The sequence below is a fragment of the Centrocercus urophasianus genome, unplaced genomic scaffold (assembly GCF_019232065.1).
Source record: "Centrocercus urophasianus isolate 14NV4802_14NV808 unplaced genomic scaffold, USGS_Curo_1.0 seq_11, whole genome shotgun sequence".
In the NCBI taxonomy this organism is placed as follows: domain Eukaryota; kingdom Metazoa; phylum Chordata; class Aves; order Galliformes; family Phasianidae; genus Centrocercus; species Centrocercus urophasianus.
The window spans coordinates 40,517,607-40,540,879 of NW_024884253.1; the positions used below are offsets into that span (position 1 = coordinate 40,517,607).

Below are 23,273 nucleotides of genomic sequence, written 5' to 3' on the forward strand. Positions count from 1 at the left end.
TGGTAGATTTATACCAGGAATGTACATTTGAAACATAGCAGTTTGTTAGATTCCATATAGAAACAAAAGAATTGTGTGAAACAGCACTGAGCCATGCTGAGGGGAACCTGACAGCCTAAAAAAAAGGCTGGCTTGTCTGAGAGCTGTCAGCTTTCTTTTGCAGAATGGAATTACATTGGTTTTGTCACGTTTCCCTATGTCTTTGTGTCTCACTCTCAGACAGGGATGTTGGAAATGGGCAGACCCACAGAGATTGGGATGTTTGAGCATCTTACTGAAAGGATTTTGTAGCGGTAATCATGACAGGGATAAAAAATAATCAGAAGTATTGAAGAGGAAGTTAAACTAAGGCAGAAGGGGCCTCTGAGCTTAGGAGATGCTGCAATGACTTCAGTTTATTTAGAAATCAGAAAAAATATGTGTAAGAAGAAAGATTATTTCAAAGTGTTTTTTTCCTCTTAGGCAAGGCTTTTTGAAATTGATCTTTTTGACATTTCACAGGTATGGCATTTCATGGAACAGCAAATCTTTTTAACAGTTCTTCTGTTAGTGACAGTCACCTTCTCAATCAATGCCAGACCAGGACTCTGACTAAGTTGAGTTGATGGAGCCCAAACCTTAATCAGACCGTTTTTCTGCTGTGCTTTGTTACAGTATTTTACTGCTCGAGTGACTCAACCGTGCATTCATGTTCTCCTGAAGGTTTATTCTAGATAGTTCTTGGCATGAGCATATCAACAACTGGCTGTGGTGATGTGTGAGAAATTGTGGGTTAATAGATGTTTCAAGAGGAAGATACTCAATTACCCTGGAGACTTCCTCATTTTCCCAGCTATTAACTTTTGAGCAGTGTTTCAGTGGTGAATATACCTGCTACAATCATTTTTAGAGGAAAAACAGGTGACTGCTTGATTATAATGGTGATTCATTATTTTTAACATTCTAATAAACCTATTCTCTCCCATAAATAATCTGGGGAACATGAATTCACTTGGCTTTTTGGACAGAATGTTACTTTTTTTAGTTCTTACATCACCTTCTGAATATCTGTTGATGTTTATGTAGCTTTATAGCTCTGAGCTTTAAGAATAGATGGAGGAATGAGCCAGATGTTTACATAGCATTTTTCAGGAACCTACTACTGGAGGAGCACACTGAGACTTCCATGCATCTTCAACATATGCAGAAAAGTGGCATGTAGAGGACACTTGGCCACCAAATACAGAGAGGGATTTAGTGTGGTTAAATGATGTGATATTTAGATCACCATGAGATCAGCACAGTTCTAAGGAAGAAAAATATTTATGCTTTGTCAATGAAAACCTCATTCGAAGGCTTACTCCCTCCTCTGAAGCTCTGAGGAAGATGGCTGTATTTGCTGTGATGCTAACCTTGTAATGACACCAGGTTTTAGCAGTACTGTCCCTCATCTCTTAGAATGATTTATTTTCAATGCATGGGAATGCATTGCTGTTCAAACTGCAACCAAATTCAGTAGGTTTGTTTCATTGAGTAAACCCAAATCATATATTTTATTGTAGTATTGCTGCCTCTAATTATCTTTCTGGCACAGCCATATCAGGTGCTAGAGAGTTTCCTCTTGTATGAATGTGGAGAATTAAGTCAAGAGCACTAGAGATGGAGGCCCACAAATCCTTCTCTATTTTTAAAAGCTAGTTCAGCCACTGGTCCCCAACTGACTGCGGTTCTGTGCATTGGAGAACGTAGAGAATGAGATGATAAAATGACATTCTGCAGAGCACATTCAAAGTCAATAAATTGATTTAAATTTTTAAAGGTAAAAATGTAGTCGTGGTCTCCTCACAGTTTCTGGAATAGTGTGAAAACCATAAAATCTGTTGTGTCAATATGATCTCAGAATCACGGAGGTTATATAAAAACTGAACAGTGTACTTCAAAATCTGCTTCTAAAACTCAGTGACATTTCACAGTAGGTTCATGCTTTTTTTTAATAAGAAAAGAAAAACCCAATCAAACCACAAGAACCACCCAAGAAAAACCACGCATGCAGCCCAGCCCAATAAAAAACAAAACAACTAAGAAACAAAAAAAATCCCCCAAACCACATATGGCTGATTTCCCAGTAGCTATAAATTCACACAGTTCACTTGAGTTCAGTGAAGCTTTGAAAATTTACAGAAGTTCAGAATAAGGTCCAGTAAACTGTAATGTCTGGAATGCACTTATGTTTATGTACATAGGTCACTCCAAAAGTAATGCCTCCTATTTATTTCCATAGAAACAACAACAGATACAAAGAGCACAGTAACAGCATTTGACAAATCAAGAACAAAAAACTATTTCTTACCACAGCCACCATCATTAGCTAATTTGTGTGAATGAGCTGATCAAGACACTCTTTGTTTCGCAGTGTGACAGCTCTGCATGGTCACCTGGTCTGTGGCTTGTCCTTTACATCACTGCCACCACTGCTGAAACACACCACCCACCCCTCACTGTGCTCACATCCACTATTTGGTCTCCATAAACATTCTGTGTTGATGACAGTCAATGTGTACAATTTTTCCCACATGGAGGAATTCAGTGACACACCTGGGCTTCATACGCTCTTCCATGTCAGACACCATTGTGTCAGACTGCCTCTTTGCTGCCACCTGCCACACAGCAACAACATGTAACGGAATACTGGTGGAGAGGTTTAGCCTCTACTGCAATAACACCAACCTCTGCTTCTGACACTGTGGGCAAATATAATAAAATAGAAGGCATTACTTTCATAGTTGCACTTGTATATAACAGTGTCTGGGATGTTGTCCTAATTTTCTTCATTTCTTTATAGTTCAACTATATCTTTATATACTAACAAACATATAACTAGTTTTATTGTTAGCCTCATCTCTTAGTTGCTGTGGATGTAATTAGGAAAAATACATGTAAGCAGTCTTATTGACAAAGGGGTAGGGAAGATCATACTGGAATTCATGACTGAGCTAAAACAGATTTTAGCATTCTTTTGTGTTTAGGGTTTTGGTTTTTTTTTTTTTTGTGATTCATTGCACCTTTTACCTAAAGTATGTAAATTCTATGAAATTAGTAACAAGGGGTTTTGTTTGTGGATTATGAACTATATCTAGTTAAACCACAAAATATCTACATAGTTAGAAGGATGACAATATCGAGAGGAAAACAGATTTTTTTAGAAGTCATTTTAATCACATCAGTCATGTTGCAGTAAGGAATGCAAATATTCACATACTACAGATTGAGACTGCTCCAAAATGTTCTGACAATCTGTTCTGAGTGATGCCTTAGCCCCAGTCACTCCGGGTTTTTTGTTTTGTTTTGGGTTTTATGACTATAAAAAGCCACTACTCGTCTCCGTCACATGCTGTACAGGATAAAAGCCGTTTGGCTTTCTTACCAACAATCAGACGGCCGGAGTGCTGCTGGAACACAGAGAATATGCCACTGTCTGTGCAAAGTACAGCGTAATGAGGCAGACTGAGCGCACCGGACAATAGAGCTGTGGGGGGAAAGGGCTTCTCATGGGTATGCCAATCAGCTGCAGCTTTAGCATCTAACTAGTTTCATTTTTCATCTTTGCGAGTTCCATTTCCCTGTTTTGTTGGTATAAACTACATTTCAATGAACGATCTTCCTGCCTAGGTGACAGCACTGTGAGCTTTAATGAGGATGTCGTGGATCAGGCTAGAAATAATTTCTGTGTTTCTTTTTTTCTCTCATAGTCACGACCTATTCCCTCACACCTTACTTCAGCAGTTGCAGAGAGTATCCTGGCTTCCGCCTGTGAGAGTGAAAGCAGAAATGCTGCAAAAAGGATGCGGTTGGATAGACAGCAGGTACTGTGTTCTTCGGGGTCTTCCACATCCATATTGATCGATGCACTCAGCTCATTTCAACTGACAGTCGTGATGAAGCGTGGTGCAGAAGCTGCACCTCTCTAATGCCTTTGTTTATACGTACATGAGAAGCATGAGGGTGCCTAGCACAGTTATAACGTTCAGCTGGATAAGGCTGCATATTTGCTTTTTAATAGCTCTAGATTTTGAGGACATAGCGTACAGGCTGCCTGCTAGAGTTATAAGTAGCAGAACATGTAGTGTGTGTGTTACATAAATATCAGAAACAGTGCTTGCATACGTGAGTCAAACTGCTTACTGTGAGCATACTCCCTTTCCAATTTTTGTGTGTATTTTTAAGTGCAATGTGCAATTCTGTAAGTTTCTGAAAATACCTATTTACTTACAACAGAAAAGTTACTGGAATATACATAAAAAGAAAGCTATCAAATGACTTGGTGAGTGTTCTAATCTCATATCAATGTTTATTTTTTTCATATGCATATTTTCAGCTTTTATAGTGTGTGATAGGATATCATTATTTTTAAATTGCTGAGAATTGCTTGTTTTCCTTCAACACTTAAAATTCAAGCTCATAACTCACTTTAGGTTTTGATTATTTAGTTGTTCCAAGGATACAGTGGATGTCTAGCATTTTTATTGCAAAAACCGTTCTAGTCTTTATTTCTCTTCATAACTATCAGAAAGCCCAGTCCAAGTAATATCCCTGCTCTTTCTGAAATATGCTTCTGTTATGGTAGGTGAACTTTTTTTTGCAGAATGCAGTGCTTGAAAGAAGAGTTTCCTTTACACTGTCCATTTCAGTCCATTTATTTCCCCCAGGTCCTGCCCTAGCTGAATAAAGGATTCTTAGTACTATGCTTAGATTATTGATAACTTCAGATGTGAGAGTTGATAGTGATATGTCCTTTTGTTCTTAAAATTTTTTTTAGTATTTTCAATAATGCCATATATTTATATTAAGGTTTACAAATCCCATAGAATGTCAAAGTAGTGTAATGTCAAGTGCAGCTTACTGCTCATTCAGATTGTGCAGATTTTATATACTGTCTATTTTCCCTCATTTGTCAGGAACAACAACAACAAAAAAGCTACAGAATCAACATGCTTGCCCCAAGGAGGCTGATAAAAGACTTGTGCAAATATCATCTATTTTCATTGCACTGTCTAGAGACTAACCTGACCTCAATAATCATAAATAGAGTGGTTCAATTCCTCAGTCCATCCAGAGTGAGGCAGAGTTTTCAAGTGATTTAAATCCCACAGTACTCCCCAAGGAGCCAGAGAGCTGCTGAAATAAGCACATTTTAAAAGCTGTAGCTGGAAGTCAGAAAGCTATTAATAGGATTTTTCTTTCTTTAATTTGTGGTGTTACTGAAGGATTTGGTAACAATTTTTATTAAGGGGTGAGCTGGTTCTTTTCTTTCAATTTAGAATTCAATATTTGTAGGCAGAACAGCTCTGAACTGATCATCTTGCTTCCAAAGTGATGTTAAAGTAGCTAAGTATTGTGGTTAGGGCTATCACCAGATACTTTATTTAATAAGCAGTAAATTAGCTCATTTGATGTGGGATGTTGCTATCAAAACTATTCATGAATTTAGGATAAATGTACTGAATATTTTTTTTTCTGGAAAAAAAAAAAAACTATAGGAATGTCTATTGGTAGCTTCATGAAACCTACAGTAAGAAGTTTACCCTAGGAGGGTGAAGAGTTAGGACACTAATTAGAGAAGTAGAAAACCTTGGTTCTAGCCCCAGTTCCATTGAACTGTAGTTATTTATTCCAAATACATAACATTAATAAAGTAGATTGAGAGGAAAGTATTCTGGAATATTTCTTAGTGGAATATTTAACATAAGGAACTGTACTCTCATGCTGAGATGGGAAGTGAGCCTGTATCTGGAGAAAATGATTCATAGATAAAAGGACTTTATCCTTCTCTTCTTATTTTTTCTTATTTTTACTTTTTATTTACTTTTATACTTTATTTGCCTTTCTTACATATATCCAAAATGAAATATTTTCAATGTTTTTTTTTTCTTAAACAGAATAAGGTTGAGAAAATTGAGTTCATCTTCCATCTTTTTTTACTGTTCTGTAGCTTTGAAAACAAAAACAAATTTAAAAATTAAAACAAAGTCAATTTAAAAACACAAACCAAAACCAAAATAAGGCAAACAAAAAGAAATTTATCTTCCTCTTAACATGGCTCTGCTTTTCCTTTTTGAATGTATATTCCCAAAGTTAGGCATTAAACAAATGAAGTGCACTCAGGCTTCAGTGGAAATTTGGGAGGAGGAAAGGGGAAATAAACTGTAGATAATGGAAACTACCATTTGATAAATTTTATCAGGAGACTTTCTATCAGGGAACAGATGTTAGATGATTCTGGAAAATAGATCATTAAGAGGACTTGGTAAGAGCACTCCTCCAGCACTTCCACTCAGATGCGAGTAGAAGCATTGCATTAAAGATGCTTTATGTGCACTGTGCATGCAGCATGGTGAAATCTGCCTTTTTTTCCCCAAAGGTGTCAGTCTGCCTCAGAGCTAGATGTAATTTGAATACCATCACCATCTTCTCAGAAGATACAAACATGCATATGCATTTTATGGATAGTTTTCTGAAGTATTTTTTCAGAATATGGCAAATGTACTTCTGTAGGTACAGTCACAGAATCCTTAGAGTTGGAAGGGACCTTTAAAGGCCACCTTCTCCAACTCCCCTGCAATGAACAGGGAAACATACAGCTACATCAGATTGCTCAGAACCCTGTCCAGCCTAACCTTGAGTGTCTCCAGGGATGGGGCATTCACCATCTCTCTGGGCAAGCTGTTCCTCACCACCCTTATTGTAAAAAATGTCTTCTTTATATTCAATCTAAATCTCCCCTCTTCTAGTTTGAAATCATTTCCCTTTGTCCTATCACAACAAACCCTGCTAAAAAGTCTTTTCTCTTTCTTCTTATAACTCTTCTATAGATACTGAAAAGATATATAGAAATATGTAATATACAGATAGAAAATAATGCATATGCATGGCAGTCTTTATAAGGAAACAGTAATTTGATCAATCAAATCTGTTAGCAAACCAGAATGAATACTGGAAGGTCCCAGTCACTCTTCCTTCTGTACTCATTCTCATGTTCTCACACTTGCTCATTCTCTCTCCAGCTATACAGAAAATGTCTCTGTATTTATGCTGCTAAGAAGTGCTTGCCTCAGGTTTATTACCTCTGTCTTGCAGGGTCTGTGCAGTGAGTGGTACGTGTTTAGAAGCGGTATAATGTCACCACTGAATAAAACCACCTCCACTGGTACATAGGGTTGATGTTAGTCCCCTGTCACATTCTTTGCCTCGTTCAAATAGCTCAAGGACACCTTGCCACTGAAAGGGTGACTGGAAACATCGTGTAATGAACACAACTCTGATATTCAGTCCTGAAATTGAGATGCAATTTCAGCAGCTTCCTGAGCTCTCTTTATTTGCTCTTTCCTCTCCTCTGTTTTACCACTGCTTCTCTTACACAACAGTCTCTTAGCAGGAAGCTCTGAGTATGTTGAATATAAATCCCTACTGTAAGTCTGTGCTTTCGTAAAATAATGCAACTTTCTGAATTAAAATATGGCTTTGCATATAGTACTAGTGACTTGATAAAAAAATACACCAGTTTTCACTCAGGAAAAATAACCAGCTTAAAAACCAAAGCAATGGAAACTTTAAGTGCAGAAAATTTCTGCCTGCGAAAATCCAAATTTAAAAATAGGTTTATGCAAGCTGGTCTCGCTAGCATTAATTACTTGTTTTCAAAATTTGTTGTTTATTTTTTTAATGACCAGTTATTTCCTAATTGGAAACAAAGTGATCTTGTTTGTAAGGAAAACTAGTACCTTTCAAAGAGTAACACTGAAGACATTGTCACTTTCTGAGACTTCTCTGTAAGGAATATAAACACGTTTACTAGATCACAGGAACTTGGAAGATAGTACCTTCGTCTGTCTGTTGTGTTAGGTGTTTCTCAAGTACTCTCTTTAGCTTCAGTGCGCTTCCATTATTTTGAGTTCAAGCTCTGTTTGTTGGCTTATGATCTAAGTGCTGAGAAGTCCCATACTGGAAATGTTACCTGATGGAAAAGTTCTGTTCTTCCATTTTTTATTTCTGACTAGTATTTAAAATAATTTATTCCACTGCACAAGTTTGGTAGATTTACCTATTCAAAGTATATAGGTTTGCTGATAATACTGCCCAAGAGTGGAATGTCCACACTCACTGGCCTGGGTTTGTTGATCTTTCTATCACCCAGATGAGAAATTGGGTGCAAAAGTAATGAAGAGCTTTTGCGTTGCTCTGCAGTTCACCTTTGTAGAGTCCAGATTCTAAAACAGGATGATTCCAGTCTTGCATTTTGTGGGCGTTTTCTTCAGAGATGACCAAAATGTGGGAACAATAGTTAGGTAATCCTCTTATTACATGCTTCAAGTCAATGACAGAAGAAATATTATCTGAATCCTAATGGTTTGTTTTGGTTCTGAGTGATGCCCCTGGACTAATCTTTCAAGATCCTCATTACAACTCTAGCAATATTCACTATGAACCAGTTACTCTGAAGTGAACCTTAAGGACTAACATCAACAAGGGAGTTTTGCAAAGCATTAAATAGAGCTGAGGTACACCCCTTTTACATGCATTCATTACATACTGTGAACAGGATGACTTCTTTTATTGTGTCTCTTACTTTGCAGAACCAAATAGTCTTGGTTGGACAAAAGGAGAGTGATTAAATAAATAGAAGTTCTGTTAAAGCCATCTGGCCGTTGCTGTCCTGGGCAGCAAATGGAGCCTGGGTGCCTCTTCTGTGAGTGGCTGTTACAGGAACCTTAAGCTCTGTGGCTCTGCTTCTTGTCAGTCAGAGAAACTGAAATATTGCATTAGGAGCCAAACTGCTGTCAGTCTCAGCTTCTTCAGAAAAGTTATTTTTGTGGTGTAGTTTTCGTGAACCCTCACCTTAAGACAGTCTCAAGCAGAGCTGGACTGAGTTATGCGTGGAAAGTGGAGGTGGATTAATGTTGTTACCATCTTTTCTGAAATCAGAAAGACCAAGGAAAATTTTCCAAGGGAAGATCTAAAGGAAAATAGTAGTTTATGAAAGTTAATATGTGCATGTTGAGTCACCATTCCTGGATAAGTTTAAAAACCATTTGGAAGTGGTGCTCAGGGACATGATTTAGCGGATGGAGTAGCATAGTTAAGTTGCATTTGGATTTCATGATCTTTAAGGTCTTTTCTAACCTTAGCAATTCTATGATTCTATGTTGGAGCACTTGCTCTTTTATTTATTCTAGTTGAAATCTTCCATTGGAAAAGCAAATTTAAAACAACAGCAACAAAAAAAAAAGCCTTCACATATATTTGGACATGTTATTTTTTTACAACAGCTGCCTTATGTTTCATTGTTTTCTTCCTTAGAAATAATATTTTGCATGCTGTTATGTTGCAAAACTTATGAACAAACATTATCCTTATAATTGAAGTAAAGTTTTGAACATCAAAACAAAATATGAGCATCTAGGAGGGAGGATAAATAGCAGAAAGTAGAAGAACTGAATTACAGAATATTATTATCTACACATAGATAGCCAGATCATTTAAAAAAAAAAATTGAGATAGCTTCAGCAGCATCATGGTGATTGGTATTGCATAGGAATCTGGACCCTTAAGAATTCATTACTATGTTTGTAGGTAGAATGGAAGTCACATATGACTGCGAAGCCAGTGGATGGGATTCTATCTCAATTCAATTCACGTTATTCTAGCAGTTTGACCTCCATTTCAGTGACTAGTGTTATGGAAATGCTACTTTAGCATGCAGAAGTTTTTGAGTAGCTAAAAAAGTGATCTACATGGACTTCTTTCAGCCTTATGCCTTAAGTAATAGGATTTCAATGTAGGATTCTTAGTTACACAGCAAATGGCAAGTTGAGATAAAAGAGAGGTTAAGCTCAGAGGAAAATGAAAGTTACCTTACATATCTCCCATCCTAACAAAAGCATTTCTCAGCCAAAATTTGAGGTTTTTAATTAGTAGACTCTCTACAGAGTGCTTGACAGGCAGTATTTCATAGAACATACATGTTAAGAAAAAGAATTCTGCATTGTCATTTTTAAAAATCTGAATTCAAGGACTACAGTGAAATTTCATTCCAGAGAGTAGCTGAAATCAACAAAAGTGAGACAATTTTACAGCCTGACCAAGGTGATGGCCTCATACCTTCACTGCACATAGAAATCTGGATAAAATTTTTCTTGTAAAATACATAATTGGTTTTGTTTGATTTAATTTAGCTATTTGTTATCACTGCCTACAAGGCAAATGAGAGGTAAAAAAATGAGACTACTGGGATATGTGTACATCTTCATGTGCACATGGAAGACAATTACCCTTCCACTGAACAAACCAATTATATGCAGGCTTTCTTTAATTCTTCACATCAGATCATATTTGGAGATAGCTGTGAGACAACTCTGCAGTTACAACATTACTTTCTTTAACTTTATCTCTGCTTTCATTATTTCATTCCCTATTTGGTATGCCAGAAAAGTTTGCGTATCCTCAACATAATAGTAAAAGTTTTTTCTTAGTTGGTATGTTAAAAAATATAACATAAAATTAGAATAAGATTAAGATAAATATGTGGAAGATTGTCTGGGGTTTATAGAAGTCATCAGTTTAATTATAAAAGCTAAACTCAGTAAAAGAGTCTTCGATTATTTGAATTTTTCAAGTTGATAAGAGTAAGTCACTTGGGTGCACTATGATGCTATGAAGTAGTTCTTTATGATGTAGCTGATAACATGATAAATACTGAATGCATTCTTTTTTCTTTTCATCAAGAGGGCAGCTATATTTTTTTTTTTTCCCAATGCTGTCATTTGTAGTCAGGAAAATGAAATATCAATAATCATCATGATGGAGTGGAGGATAATATCCAGCCCCCAAGGATAAGATGACTCCAGGTTTACAGTGAGATGTAAATGAATATAAATTTGCAAACAGGCACTGTAGATGTATTCTCACGCCCTGTGCCAGGCTAGGGGACAAAGAGAAGGGAAACCTAAACTTTTCAATGCATATGAATAGAGTGTTAAGAATATTGCAACATTTCATATTTTTTACAATATCGTTTTTACTGTTAGAGAAGTAGGAGTAGGTTGCAGTTAGGTGTCTGACGAAGCAATTATGGCCCAGACACATATGCTGGAAGCTGACCTGACATTTGCCTCTGGATAGTTGTCATAGCAGCAACCTGAATAGAATAGCTTGATACAAGTGCCAGTTGCAGAGTGGATACTGGTTCTGTGTAAATGCAATACGTCTGAATATTAATAAATGCATGCATACATGGAGACCACCAATACTGTGTTTCATCCCATTTACATCTAATTCCTTAATGTTCATTTTTAAAGACATAGAGACTTGTTAGGACGTATTAATGATATACTTCCATACAATATCTGTTGTTGTTTCTGTACCTGTAACAAGGGGGTTGACCTAAAGAAAGACTCTTCAAGTATAGTTTATTAACAAAACCCAAAAACCTAAATGCCTAGCTATTTTAGACCAGGTATAAAAGGAAGGAAGTTATTGGTGGACAAATTACAGGTAAATCTAAAACCATTTTAGAAAAAACTAATTGAAAACTTGAATTGCAGGGAGGGCATGGACCTTCATTTCAGGACTACTGTATGTGGCGTTCGGCAATGAGGGGGAAAAGGTCTTTAAATCTTCATATTTGAGGACAGAATTTGTTTCATCTTTGCCACAAATTCACAGCCTCTCAATCTTGACAATGAGCAGGTATTTCCTGTATTACAATTCAAACAGTAGGAAAGAAGGAAGGAGGATATTTGTGTCAGTGTGTATACTCCTTCCTGATGAATGGCTACTATGACTTGAAGGAGGAAGGAAGAGACAAAGAGTACAGCTCTTAAATGCTGTATTAATTCTGTTATTCTGTTATTTATACTGCCTGTTTTCATATCCAGGGCAGATTGGACAATATTAGTAACATAAAAAGGAGTTATGCAGAAATGTCTCCCTGTCTCCCAATGGAGAGCTGGACCATGCCCTTTGATGCAGAGCTTCTGTGACAGAAAGCTACAAATACAGCAAGCACAAGGAGGTCGTCTTATTTCAGGGAGACTGAGTCCTTGCCACAGTTGTTCAGTATGCAGGAAGAGCACACCAGCTCTAATCCTTGTAAGAGGTGGAGGAGGTGCCCTACCTCTTGGGTTTCATGGAGCCTAATTTTCTCTAGAGGATGGGAAAGGAAAGATGCTTCATTCATGCTGACAAGAAGTGGCAACAGTGCAGAGGGACACTGCGGTGTATTTCCATAAAACCTAAACAATTTCACCTCGAAGTCATTTTTGCTTCAGAATTGGAGGCTTATGGAGCCTCAGAAAAGAACAAATGGAAAGAGACAATTCCCTTAATATAAAGCGACCAGATAGAAACCGGAATCCTAGAAATTACACAAGGCAAAGTCACTTTACTTTGCAGAGTTCAGTGCCTCCTACTGTATTAATGATAGTTTCATTATCGTATTTATAATAGCAGTATTAATGATAGTTGATAGTTATTTTGTGTTCAGTCTCCTGCTTGTGATTTGGTATTTAATAGGGCCATGAGTAATTTCTGTATCTCAGTACCTATCCTATTTTATCTGTATTCAAAATTATCAGTGAGAAGACTGTACTATCCTTGGATAACCACACACCAGTTTGCATTTCAGGCTTTATACACTTCCATCATTTCCCCACCTAATGATAATTTTACTTCTGAGTTGGGCTATGGTTTGCTTTTGTGATTGCAAATGATATGCTTTAACCACTGAGGCACAAAATGTTATGCAGGCACCATTTAGCTGCATGTGGATTATTGTCAAGGGACCAAATTATGTACCAGTAGTGGGAAACTCAGCTTCCTACCCACAATGCATCAACCATATTGTCAAGGGGAAGAAAATAAGCAGCATGCATTGTAATTTTAAATCCCGCTGCCTTTCAAGTCAGTGGCAAAATTCCTGATTTCAGCAGTGCTGGATGGAGTTGTGCTATTCGCAGATGCAGCTGGAAAGAACTGCTGAGTATCACAGGGCAACCCCCTCCTGCCGCAGTCAGCCCAGCCCGTGTTAAATTTGCAGCGTGTACTTGAAAGGAATAATGTGCAAGGCATGCAATTGAGAATAATTTCATGCTTTGGATTTACACTGGGGCCTTAAGGTGAGCAGGTAATTTTTCACCTCAACACAGAGATCATTAAACTAGAAAAAGCTTTATTTTTCCAGGCTCTTTGTGCTGAATTTCAGTCTGCTAACATTTTGAACATTCAGAACTGCAATCTTGAACATGAGGTAAAATTGATGCTGTGTCAGTTTTCTGTTCTGGAGGTTGATAAAGCTGAAGGCTCAGGAATGTTTTTTGGACATTAATTTTAAAATAATCTTATCCCCTTCCCTACTCTATATGGAATGCAAATGAACGGGGACCAAAATAGTTGTCTTACCCTGTCTTTAATATTTGTCTTCTGTCAAGAAGACAGAAGAGGAAAGGCTGATGGAAATATGAATATAACTGTTCTCAGGAGACTCAGGCCTAAAGGCATAGATTTTGGCCTTTTGTTCTTCCCATTTTTATGTTGAAAGCCAGGAATAAGAGATATTTAATGATCCCTTCCTTTCGCATACAAGAAGATATTAAACATGAAGCTCTTTCTAGTCTGTCAGATGTTTCTAGACAAGTATATAAAGGTCTAATTTTGTCTTTCCCGTGTTTAGCTAAGGGCTTCACTTAGAGCATGGAGTGGGGATGTTGTTTCTGGGAGTAAATCCCTTCTGTCATACAGAATTTGAGCCAGTTTAATGAAATGTTTTGGCAGCAAATATCTGACCAACTATTCTTAGCTGAAACTGTGAGCCAATTTATAATTCCTTGGTATTTTTGATCCCCACGGAGCCTTAACAAGCACGATTATTTCTGGCACCTCTCTGCATAAGAGATGTGTTGCACCTTCAGAGCAGGCTGTTCTGCTGAACACCTTTGTAACCATAAGGAATTATATTAGAAATAGTGTATAATAGAAATACTGTCCCAGCAGAAGCAGGGAGATGACATCCCTCTATACTCTGTGCTGATGAGGCCACATGTCGAGCACTGTGTTCAGTTTTGAGCCCCTTACTACAAGAAGGACATTGAGGACCTGGAGCACATCCAGAGAAGAGTAATGAAGCTGTGAAGGTCTGGAGGTCTGGAGCACGAGTCTTATGAGGGATGGCTGAAGGAACCGGTATTGTTCAGTGTGGAGAAGAGGAGGCTGAAGGGAGACGTTTTGCTCTCTACAACTCTATGAGAGGAGGTTGTAGTAAGCTGGGGGTCAGAGTCTTCTCCCAGTTAACTGTGATAGGGAGAGATGTAATGGCCTCAAGTTGCACCAGTTGGATATTAGGGAAAAACTCTTCTCCAAGAGTGGTGAGGCACTGGAACAGGCTGCCCAGGGAAGTTGTGATATCACCATCCCTAGAAGTGTTTAAGGAAAGAGAAGATGTGGTATTTTGGGACATGATTTAATGGACAATATTGGTGGTAGGTGGACAGTTGGACTTGATGATCTTAGAGATGTTTTCCAACCTTAATGATTCTATGAAATCAGCGCAAACTCACAATGTGCATGTGCAAATCCTTATTTTTCAAGAGAACAGTGATGTGTTTTGGTTTTGGTTAGTAAAGTAAGTAGATTTAGAAGATTTTAAACAATCACAGATTACTTTTAAATTCAAAGCATCAACTGCAAAATGTGTTCAGTTGTATTCCTCAGAACAAGGCAATTCTCCACACAGGAAATATATTTGGAAATATATGCACAGACTGCTTCTGTTTGATAGCAAGATCATGTTTGTAATTCAACAACTGGCTTGATGTCCCTAAACTAAATTTAGAAACATATTTTTCTAAGAAAAAAACAAACAAACAAACAAAAAAAACAACAGTGGGAGCAGGAATTGAGTGCATCGCCTGGAATCAGCACCAGCTGCCATAGAGGCTAGGTGCAGGGCAAGGCAGCCAAGTAGGCAGTGGCCAACAGCTCAGGCATTGTGCCAGGCAAATCCTCCCCTGAAATGAGAATATTTGGGGAACAGATTTGTACTGCAGTGCACAAATTTAATGCTTATTACTCATGATATTTCATATTAAGCTTCAGTTTTACTGTCCCCATTAATGAAGCAAATCAGACTTTGCATCCTCCAAAGCCCAATCAGAGGTCATTTCTTTGTTTTGTCCAGCCACTTACATTGCTATGGTTTTACAGTTATGGAATCAAAAGGCCATACCCCAAAGCATCACTTATTTATTGAATCTTCTTTTAAAATACAAAACTGAAATCAAAGGACATGCACTGAGTTCATTAAAATATTTAGAGTTGGTCTTCTTCACTAGCAAAGCATTTCCCTGCTATTAAATGGTTAGAGACATGGTGGGGAGGTTTTTTTTTTTTTAAGATACCTTTTATTTTTAAAAGTCTTTTTCTATTTTAACTGTAAAAGTCAAGCTGTACCCGAGGCAGTGTTTAAAAACATGCATTAAATTCATAGAAATGATTTTGTTTTTCACAAACGTACAGTTCAGATTTTAAGGCAAGTTTGAAATTGAGTAGTTAGGAATCAAATATATCAACCACAGGGCAAAACACTTCAAGATATCTGAACCTGTTGAAAACAAGAACCAGTCATTAAATGTGTACAGGAAAGCAACTGTACACTCTCTTATTTTAAGACAAGAAAACTCTTTTTGTAAGGCAGTTATCTGTAACTCCTATTGGAATTTACCCATGGCAGAGACACCATTCTTTAAAAATGGCAATATGCTACTGGAATCTCCAGGATGTTTTTCCTTTTCAAGGCAGAACACAGAGGCATTTTTAATTGGGTGAAACTTCCACAATGACCTCAAGCACTTCACGTCTAGGCTATCATCTCCTGTATCTAAATGAAAAAGAATTTCATTTGGAGTCTAATATATAGTGTTTCCCTTCACTGTCGAAAGTAATATGTGCAGTATTAAAAGAATGTGAAGCACAAAAGAAAAATAGGAAAAAAGCACAAAAATTCCAAACCATATTCTGTAATTTTCCAGTAAAATCTTTTTGAGCAGTTGAATCTCCATACCTCAGAGACAAGAGATGTATAGAAAGCTATTTTTATCTAGAAAATATCCTGTCAGTGGTTGGGAATTGGATGGGAAACATTAGCTCACAGCCTGAACCCGTGACTGAGCACCTGGTGAAGCGGTGTAGCCATCCCTGGGAGCACAGGTGGAAGCATTCACCTGTGTGACCGGAACCTCTCTGAAGGGCTGGCAGCTGCAATGGAAGTATCTCTACTTGGTGATTTCTTCCTTTGGAGTTTTTGGTGAGTCCTGATCCTTGGAAAGGGGTAAGCAGTTCCTTCTTTGTTACCAGACTGTGACCTCAACCTTTCTTGGGTGGTTGGAATGTGGTTATTATCTCTCCTTACAAGAGTGATGCCACATATAAAGTAAGAAATGAAAAGACCTATAGTGGGAGGTGTAATTATATTGCCTGTGATGATACTATAGTAATAAATCCACAAAGCTGGCACAAGCATTGCTCCACTTCTCCCACACAATTTCCCCTGCATGCTTTTTAAATACTTGATTCATGAGTTTTGAAAAGTTCTCTAGTGCCACAGTTCTATTGCACTGAATGGAGTGATATTCATCTATCCCAACTGAACTTGTTGCCCATAATAATAATGATAAAATAACATACTGGCAAGGGGTAATGGAACTGACATAGTTTCTTGAGAACAGTACACACATCTACGAAAAGGAAAAAACCATCACTGTGATGATAAATAAAAGCAGAGTTGCCTGAGGCATTGCAAGGCCTGTTCTGAACCAGAGGTGTATGTGGCAACAGAGGAATTTCACGTTGCATCTTTCTGGTTCAGCAGCAGGTACTGCTACATCTCTATCACCGTGCCTCAATTTCAGTAATATGTTGATTCATTCAACAGCACTACCTGAAGGCAAAACTGCTCATGGGATGGGAAGTGACAACATTGCTTCCACGCAGTTTATGCTGTTTGTTAGAATGGTCAGGCATTCAGACTCCTCTGTCTGTACTTCCTGTCAATGAAAAGGCAGCAAAAAAGATCCACGACCACCTTGCTGAAGCAAGGTGCTAAATGCTGCAGAGAAGCAGGCTTTCAAAGGACAAGGGATATATGCAGAAACATAACAATTGCTTTCCTGCTCAGAAGGCTGTGTCTAATTTCCACTGAAGTTTTACATGTATTTTCTTCAGATTTGCAGTTAATCTCATTGTATCAGGAGCATCCTGGTGCTTCACTTTTGAGGTGGGGCACTTAGCAATTGAAGTCCCCTTAGGAACAGGCTCAGCTAGCCCTCTCCCTTAGTCCCATGCCTTGAGCTATCTTATGCTGTGCAGGTCTTCAGTCAAAATTTGCCTTTGTATCTGCCTATCCTAAGAGGAAAAACATCTGTGTGAAGTCTGGACCTTAACAAATCTCTTCTCTCTGTTGGTACAATGGGGATAAAGCAACAGTTCCAACCATCATCTCTCCTCTCATCTTCCTCCATTAAATTGTAGCTCTGAGGACTACTCTTCTCTTTGTGTGGCACTTTTGTCCCTCTGAATTGAAATAGATTGGGCTTTCTCCAAGATAAATGCCATGTATTTTGTGAAGAATACCATGAACACAGAGGAGTTTTGCCAAGATTCAAAGGCACAGCAGCAGTTTACTTTCTCAAGCCAAGTGCAGTAGAAGTTCCTAATCTGGTGCTGGCTATCACTGGGCACATTATTTAAAATCACACTAATGAAGCTGTGCGTACACTGCAGTGCAGTATGCAGTCTTGCACTATGTCTCTGTGTTGAGACTTTCAGTTAATACTATTAGTTGAGAAACCATTAGCAAAGTGCATTTTTTCCTACATTAAAGCTAGACAAGAGCACGACCATATCCAAGTTTCAGTTTCCTTCTTAATATAACAGGAAATGCTCAAGTATCTTGTGAACCACTGTAACTTCTACCTAAGACAAGAACAGCAGGAGCCGTAAAGGTAACTTGCAGGGCACTTTCCAGGCGAAAACACATTGGGAATCACCTATTTTGAACTTCACTGAAGAAAGTGAGTTTGTCTCAAGCACCACAGAATATAAAAGCTATCCTCAATTGAAGCAGAGAGAGAACCAATCTTTAGAAGAACCCAGTCTCTCCTTTCCCCAGTGACTTTGCATTACAGATATATAGACCACAAGCCTAGCTTGTTTGTGTTTCCATGCTCAGCCAGCAGTTCTGGTGACCTCTGAAAGCTCATGTTGTTCTGATATCACAGGGGATAATGAACTGCACGTAGCTGACAGGCAATGAAAAACAATCCCTCTGCTTTGCTATCACTCCAGCAAAAGTGATTCTCTGACAACTCCTTGCAACAATTGTCTGAGTCTCTCTTCTGAAAGTTTTCTGTTCTGTAGAAGAGGTGGCAGGAGTTAAAACAATAACAAAACAAAAAAATCACCAGAAAACCCACACAGCTCAAACTCTGCAATGTGAAAACACTAACCTTTTATTTAAGGTTAACATACTCGTTCCGATCTACAAATAATGTGTCATGTCATCAGGAGTGCAGAAGACTAAAGTGTGTTTTTCTGTCTTCTCCACAATAGCACCTTTATGTTTTGATCTTTTTCCTTGCTAGTCTCATGCTTTCATTTCTTGTCAAGCGCTGGCTTTGTCAATTTTGATGCCTGGTGACAGCACTGATTCTGGCAATTCATTTCAGTGTTAATAACTGCAAAACATAAGGAACCTACTACCTTTATAATCAGAAACTGAAATATGGTAGTTTTTCTTTTTTTATTTCTTTTTTTTTTCTTGAACTTTTGGCAGCTAACAATATTTTGATGGGCACTTCAAGATCTCGCACATCTCCATTCATGTTGCAGGGAGTTAGGATTCCTAATTGGACTCTATTATGCCTGATGTAGCTCAAGTAGTCTATAGCAATATTTCCACTATTTATGGAAATATTATGGAAAAACTATTATACCAATATACCACTATTTGAAAAATTATATTAATCATTTTTTGTCCTTAAAATATGGATCATTAATCATTATGGATATGATAAAATACAGATCAAAATCATTAATAACAACTCTTCTGTCAGAAATGTCTTGCATCTCTTGCACTTTTTTCATTTGATGTTATCCTTGTGACAGAAAATTCCTAAGAATGGGCTTTCCCTTGATTTTTTTTAACATACCTGCCTTAAATACATAAAAATGATGCAGAGAGGGAAGTAATGAAAAAATAAGATCTAAGTCTGAATAAAGAGATTAGGAAGTGGAAAGCTGTGCAGTCTCCCAGCTGTTCCTTTCAAGAGAAGAAATAGTGTGCATATGTGAGAACAGCAATTAGGATCCTCTTGACTTCACTGGCAAGTCTACACTGAACTATCAAAACAGTTCCTAAAAAAAGGAGTATTTGGCATAAGTCCTTTAAAAACATTTGGAGTTGACTTTGTATTTTAATTTAGTTAGTTTGTTCAAATCTATTCTTAATACTTCTGGGGGGAAAAAAAACAGACCAAAAACAGGAGTCTCTCTCCTGGTTGCGCATAGGCCTCATCCATAAATCATTGAGTCACAGACTCATTTGAGTTGGAAGAGACTCTTAAAGGCCATTTAGTCCAACTTCCCTGCAATGAACAGGAACATCTGTGCTACATCAGGTTGCTGTGAGCCCTGTCTGGCTTGACCTTGAATGTCTCCAAGGATGAGGCATTCAACACCTCTCTGGGCAAAATGTTTCAGTACCTGACCACCTTCACTGTAAAAGATTTTTTTCTTTTGTCCAATCTAAGTTTCCTCTCTTCCAGTTTGAAACTATTTCCTCTTGTCCTATGACAACAGACTCTGCTAAAGAATTGTCCCCTTCCTTCTCATAGCCCAACTCTAGATATTGAAAGGCTGTTTTCAGGTCTCCCTGGAGCCTTCTCCAGGCTGAACAGCCCCAGCTCCCTCAGCCTGTCCTTGTAGGAAGGTATTTCATCCCTTGGATCATTTGTGTGGCTCTCCTCTGGATGTGCTCCAACAAGTCTTCATCTCTTCTGTATTGAGGATTCCACATCTGGACACATTATTCCAGATGAAGTCACACCAGCGCAGAATAGAGGGGAAGCATCACCTCCCTCACTTTGCTGATCATGCTTCTTTTAATGCACCCAGGATATACAGCTGGCTTTCTGGGCTGCAATGGCACACTGGTGACTCATGTCTAGCTTCCCATCTGTGAGTACCTGCAAGTTCTTTTCATCAGAGCTGTGCTCCATCCTTGCGTCCCCCAGCTTATACTGATAGCAGGGATTACCTCAACCCAGCTGCATGACCTTACAGTTGGAGTTGTTGAACCTCGTGAGATTCACCTGGGTCTACTGTTTGAGCCTGTCTAGGTCTCTCTGGATGGACTATTATCCCTCCAGTATGTTGACCGCACCCCTCACAGCTTGGTGTCATCTGCAGACTTCATCCCACTGTTGTGTCATTCATGAAAATATTAAAGAGCACTGGTCCCAGTACTGACCCCTGAGGAACACCACTTGTCACCAGTCTCCATCTGGACGTTAAGCCATTCTAGTACTTTATCCTCTGGAATGTCTCTAGTGAAGGATAACTAAATTTGAAGTGGGAGAAATTGGCCCAGAAGTACAATTAGCTTTTTGAATCCATCTGTCCTGATAACTTTGGACAATGGGTAGGGGATGCTCAGTGTATGTATTGTCTTAAAAAAAACAACATCGTGAGCAGCCCGAGAGGTGGAGAAACATTCAGTATCTGTCTTGGAAAGTTATCAGAGAATAACTTTTTACCTATGATAAAATACATCTCTGGTGTGTTTTGAATATTTTTCTGAAACAAACTATAAAGATTCTAGCAAATAAATTTTCAGTTTTCAGCAATAGATCTGCTGTGAGTAGTTGAAATCTCCGGTAGATGTTTATTTTGAATGCCTAACTATGGAGATGGGGAATTTTGTAGGATTTTTTTTTAATAATAGTTTTGAGATATGCAACATTGCAAACAAAGTCACGTGAAACAAGTCTTCTGCACACAAATTGATCAGGAAACCTGTAGAAATGTTCTCATTACAAATACTGAATCTATGCTGACTTCAGCCAAACATCTAGCTTTTTCACATTGTGTTAGAATAGAAATAAGGCTTTCTGAGAAAGGTAGTATCATTTAATACATTTGCTTTAGGGAATAGAAGTTCTTCTCCTGGTCTAGGAAAAGATGTCACCTATTTCTACGCTCATTTTACCTCCATGCTTAGATCACAGTTAGAGTAAGAACACCTCTAATACTGTTAAAAGATGTCATTCTTTTAAAGGACTATAAATATTTAGTACTTTGCATTGTCTGATTCTTTTCATTTAAAGAATAATCATAAAGCCTCATTTGGATTTCAAATTCAGTGAACTGTGTATGTCTTTAATTTTGTTCTCCCTGGTCCTGAGCAGGTTTTATTTAGTGGATAATAATGCCAGTACTAGCCTTTGCAACTGGAGAGGAATGAGAAAGAATGTGGAGTGAAAACCAAAACTGAAATGAATCCACACATCCATCTTTTGTGAAAATTCCACTTCCACTATTGCTAAGAATTTCATTGCTAAGTGAATCAGCAGCCTTATTGCCGTGTTAAAGGAAAATATACTCTCCTGTGATATGCTATAATATTGTTCAGGTTTCTGGGCCTCCAGGATATTGGTCATAAAATTAAAAGGTGGGTCAAGCCAGGAGAATTAATGTTGTGCATTTAAAACCAATAAAAAGATGCAAAGTTCAATCAGAACAATGCATGTAATCAAAGCAGTCAATGGTATCATCACCTATTAACTGACACTTTCTATTATCATACCAGATATGCAGTTGGGTAATAATTTGATGATGCTTACTGTTCTGTATGTCTTCCACCTATTGAAGTATTTCAGAGAAAACTTCAGCCACTTTCAAAAACAAGGAAAGATTTGTCCTTTAAGGATAATTTGATCCTTAAATGTGATTACCACTTCACAATAAATAGGTGAATAATACTATCTAATATTTACACTGTAATGGTACATTTGGTGTCATTTAAGCCAAGGATGTTTTGCTGGATGCCCATGCTTACACAACTGATATTCAGTTGCTAAATTACCAGAATGTTTGAATTTCAGCGGGTGTAACAGGAATCTGGTTTCAGAACAGAAAACAGGAGATGTGCACTGGATTTGTGAACCACAGCAAGAGTGATAATGATAAAGGATGAAGAAAGAGCGAGGTTGTGAAATGGGATTCAATAAAGTAGAAGTGAAAGAAAGAGGGTCAGATACGTCTGTATGGTAACTGTTGAGTCACAGCCTGAACCACTGATTGAACAGCTGGGGAAGGGACCCGGTCAGCCCTGCGAGCACAGGTGAAGGCAATTCTCCCATGTGATCAGCAGAGGTGGATTCTGGCTGCACCTCTCTTAGACCCTATTTAAGAGCTGACTGCCAGTGGGGGAGGATCTCTGATTGGAGAACCCTTCCTTGTGGAATTTTCCCTGCAAACTTAGCTCTTCAGAGATGGGTGAGTGCTTTTCCTTCATAACAGCATTCCATTCGCACTAGGCGCTTTGCTACTATACTCCTGTATCGCCCTTCCGTTGTGTTGACCTTTCTGATTGTAACAGTGAATAACGAAAAATAACATGGGAGTGAAAACAGGAGTGACTTTTGTTAAATGTAGAAGCCAGCTTTTCTTTTGTTGAAAAGGATAGGATACTGGGGCTCTGAGGCTGAAAAAAGTCCTGGGAGGGAGAGAGAACCTCAGATTGGTGAATGTTAACAGTGGTGAAATGCAAAATAGGAAACGAAAAGACTTGAGTTGCTGAGACCACTCAGGTATCAGGGAACAAGAGTCTTGTTTGAAAAGGAGAATTTAAAATTTATGGGCAAGAAAACTGAGAAGGAAGGTAGAAGGTGGAACTGCAAAAGCAAGGAAGATGTGATGAATCGGTATTTGGAAGGCACAGCATGGAACAAATGTGAAGAGGCAGAGTGCGGGATGTGTGCTCTCATGTCCTGGTGGAGGGAGAAACAGCAGCAATGCCTGGGTTGCCAGAAGGGGACTTGCCTACAGACCTGGCAATAGGGGCCAGGAATCCCATGGTTTGCCCTGCTTCCAACCCTGCTGCATGCAGTTGCTGATGTCCAGTCCCATCCCCTGCAGATTCAGCAGAGTGTTCCTGTCAGGCTTCTTTCCATTATTTAATAAATAAATAA

General features: G+C 38.3%; 1 protein-coding gene across 4 annotated transcripts in view; it reads left to right on the top strand.

The window, feature by feature from the left end:
• Positions 1-23,273, top strand: part of NOL4 (nucleolar protein 4) — a 183,867-nt gene that overhangs the window by 145,081 nt on the left and 15,513 nt on the right. For 3 of the 4 annotated variants that reach the window (XM_042839931.1, XM_042839932.1, XM_042839933.1), the window contains one exon: positions 3,729-3,842. The exons of the other annotated variant lie outside the window; for it this stretch is intronic. In XM_042839931.1, coding sequence (XP_042695865.1) covers positions 3,729-3,842 — 114 coding nt within the window. The remainder of the gene's footprint in view (positions 1-3,728; positions 3,843-23,273) is intronic. 4 annotated transcript variants of the gene reach the window in all.